Consider the following 2,484-nt stretch of genomic DNA (forward strand, 5'->3'; position numbering starts at 1 on the left):
GCTCTGCGCTCACTCTGCATGCTGTTACCAGAGCAGGGAGCAGCAGCGGTCAAAATACCTCAGAAACTCAAACAAATAGGCTTTAACAAGGCTTTAATAAGATAAATAATAGAGCTACATTACAAAACGTGTTCATAACTAACAAAAATAAATTGATAATTAAATTGTGTCTGTGCTGGTCTTGTACCCTGGTCTCTGGTCCAACACTCTACCCATTGCCCTATTGGAGACTTGTTGTGAACAGAGCTACACATTACACAACAACACAGTGACGACTGTTTACACTGAGGAGGAGGAATCTCACCCGAGGGTTGTTAGGTAAGGGGCTGAACACAGGTTCTGGTGGGTTGTCGTACAGCTTGTGACATCACAAAATGTAGGAAGTATAAAACTTGTCGTTAATATACATTAAAAACACATTTACTTTAGGGTTGGGCATAATCGTATCGTTTGCAATTAATGGTCAGAAAAACATTAATCGATTATTTTTGGCACTTGACAATTAACACAATTAATGCCAGCAGGCAGAGTCCACTCGGTGCTCCTCTCTGCTTCAAATATGACGAACTTTTTAAAAAAAGTTCAGTAAATTATCTATCAACACAATTTAAAATGTGATGTATAACCTGAAGTCTGTCATTTTAACAGTTTGGAACAGATTTGTATGAAGAGCTAATCTTTCCCACTAAACTGGTCATGTGACATAAGGATGTCCAGGGACTCCAGGGGATTAATCGTGAAATTAATCGTTATTAACTAAATACCACAATTAATCCTGATTAATTTTTTGCCAATATAGCCCAACCCTAATTTACTTACAGTAAATATGCCCCCGGGTGCATTGTTTTGGTCCTAGTACTGTTTTTATTTAAGAAGTACATACCCAAAGATGAGTAAAAAATAACTTTAAAAAGTGAATTTTCATGATAGTTCCCCTTTAAGTTTTTGCAGAATATAATTAGATTGAAATTACTTTTTTAGATTGAAAATGCTCTTTTGTTTGTTTGAATAAAAACATAATTTAAAAAAGAAAAAAAGTCAATATTTAAAATAACATCTTTCAGTTCATACAGCTCTTTAAAGTCTTAACATCCAACGTTTCTTGTCAGCCGTACCAATCCTCTCACAGCAGCTCATTGAAAAATAATCATTTCTGAGATTATTGAGTCAGATTATAAATCTTATTTAGAGATCAAAGTCTAAAATAATCTCATCATGTTGACTCCAACAGAACTGGTACCAAGCATGGGTCTTAAACTACATTAAGATTTTTTCAAATTAAAACTACAAAACTTTAAACTTCATACTGAAAACTATAAATGTACCAAGATCAGAAAGTACGTGTAGAGAAGTACTCACAGGAGGAGGTTGGTATGCAAGTCTTTCCTGCAACAGCCACACATAAGAATAAGACTTACTGCTGTGTATATATTACAGATTACCTAATCTGGATTAATAATTTAAAGTGGAAATGTGCCTCACCTTTATCTCCCAGCGGAGAGCCTTCCTGTCACTTTCCCCAGGAAGTTTAAACATTTCCCACATCTGCTTGTACTGGAAATACCTGCAAAGACAACAATAAAATAATACATGAAAGTACCACTTAGGTGTCACAAAAGTACAACTTTAGAGCTGAAGTGACAACAACAGTTAATCTCTTCATGAGTTACTTTCTTACTGCTGTGCTGGAATTACAGTGATCCAGCTGTTTTACCCCCCAGTACTGGTTTACACTGGGCCCCCCACCTGACGTCAGTGTGTGGTGTGTTCTCCCTGTGCACAGGTGGGTGTTCTCCTGCTGCACACGCTTCCTCCCACAGACCAAACCGTGCACGTTAGCTCAGCTGCTAAACTGCACTTTGTCACACCTATAGGCAGGGTTCAACAAGGTTTTTTTTTACCTGCCCGAAACAAGTGTTCAAATTTTGATCAAATAAGAACAACGTGTACTGTACTTTGTACTACAAAAATATTACCATGGTTATACAGAGGAATATAAACAGATGCAAACATTTTAGACTGAGTTACTAACAGTTAATTGTTTTATCAAGAACATCTTCAAAACAGTGTTTCCCTTAGAGAACTGGCCTTGGGGGCGGGGCTTATAAAAACAATGATCAGCAGCAGCTTTGTTTTAAATACAATTTACAGAACATGAAACAGTCTGAAATTTACATTAATTAAACCTTATTTAGTGAATCTCATATCTAAAGATACATTTAAGATATGTTGAACTGGAGTCTCCAAACAACATGATGATAAATCTGATGTTATTTATACAAGTCAGAATATAATTAGACATTTATTAAAGAGGTATTTTGAATTGTTAAAATATATTAAGAGATGTCTGTTTATTTGTTTCTTTCTTTCATTCATAAAAACAAAATAATATGTACAGCATTAAAAAAACTACAGTTGTTAAACAAACTACAGTTGTTAAACAAACTACGTTGTTAAACAAACTACGGTTGTTAAACAAACTAC

At 35.2% G+C, this 2,484-nt stretch overlaps 1 protein-coding gene across 1 annotated transcript in view; it reads right to left on the bottom strand.

Annotated features, from left to right (window-relative positions):
- hyls1 (HYLS1 centriolar and ciliogenesis associated) overlaps positions 1–2,484 on the bottom strand; it is a gene marked incomplete in the record, with an annotated part of 28,602 nt that overhangs the window by 941 nt on the left and 25,177 nt on the right. The window contains 2 exon segments of the mRNA XM_014001790.1: positions 1,360–1,386; positions 1,483–1,564. Coding sequence (XP_013857244.1) covers positions 1,360–1,386; positions 1,483–1,564 — 109 coding nt within the window.

The sequence above is a fragment of the Austrofundulus limnaeus genome, unplaced genomic scaffold (assembly GCF_001266775.1).
Source record: "Austrofundulus limnaeus strain Quisiro unplaced genomic scaffold, Austrofundulus_limnaeus-1.0 Scaffold10, whole genome shotgun sequence".
Taxonomy (NCBI): domain Eukaryota; kingdom Metazoa; phylum Chordata; class Actinopteri; order Cyprinodontiformes; family Rivulidae; genus Austrofundulus; species Austrofundulus limnaeus.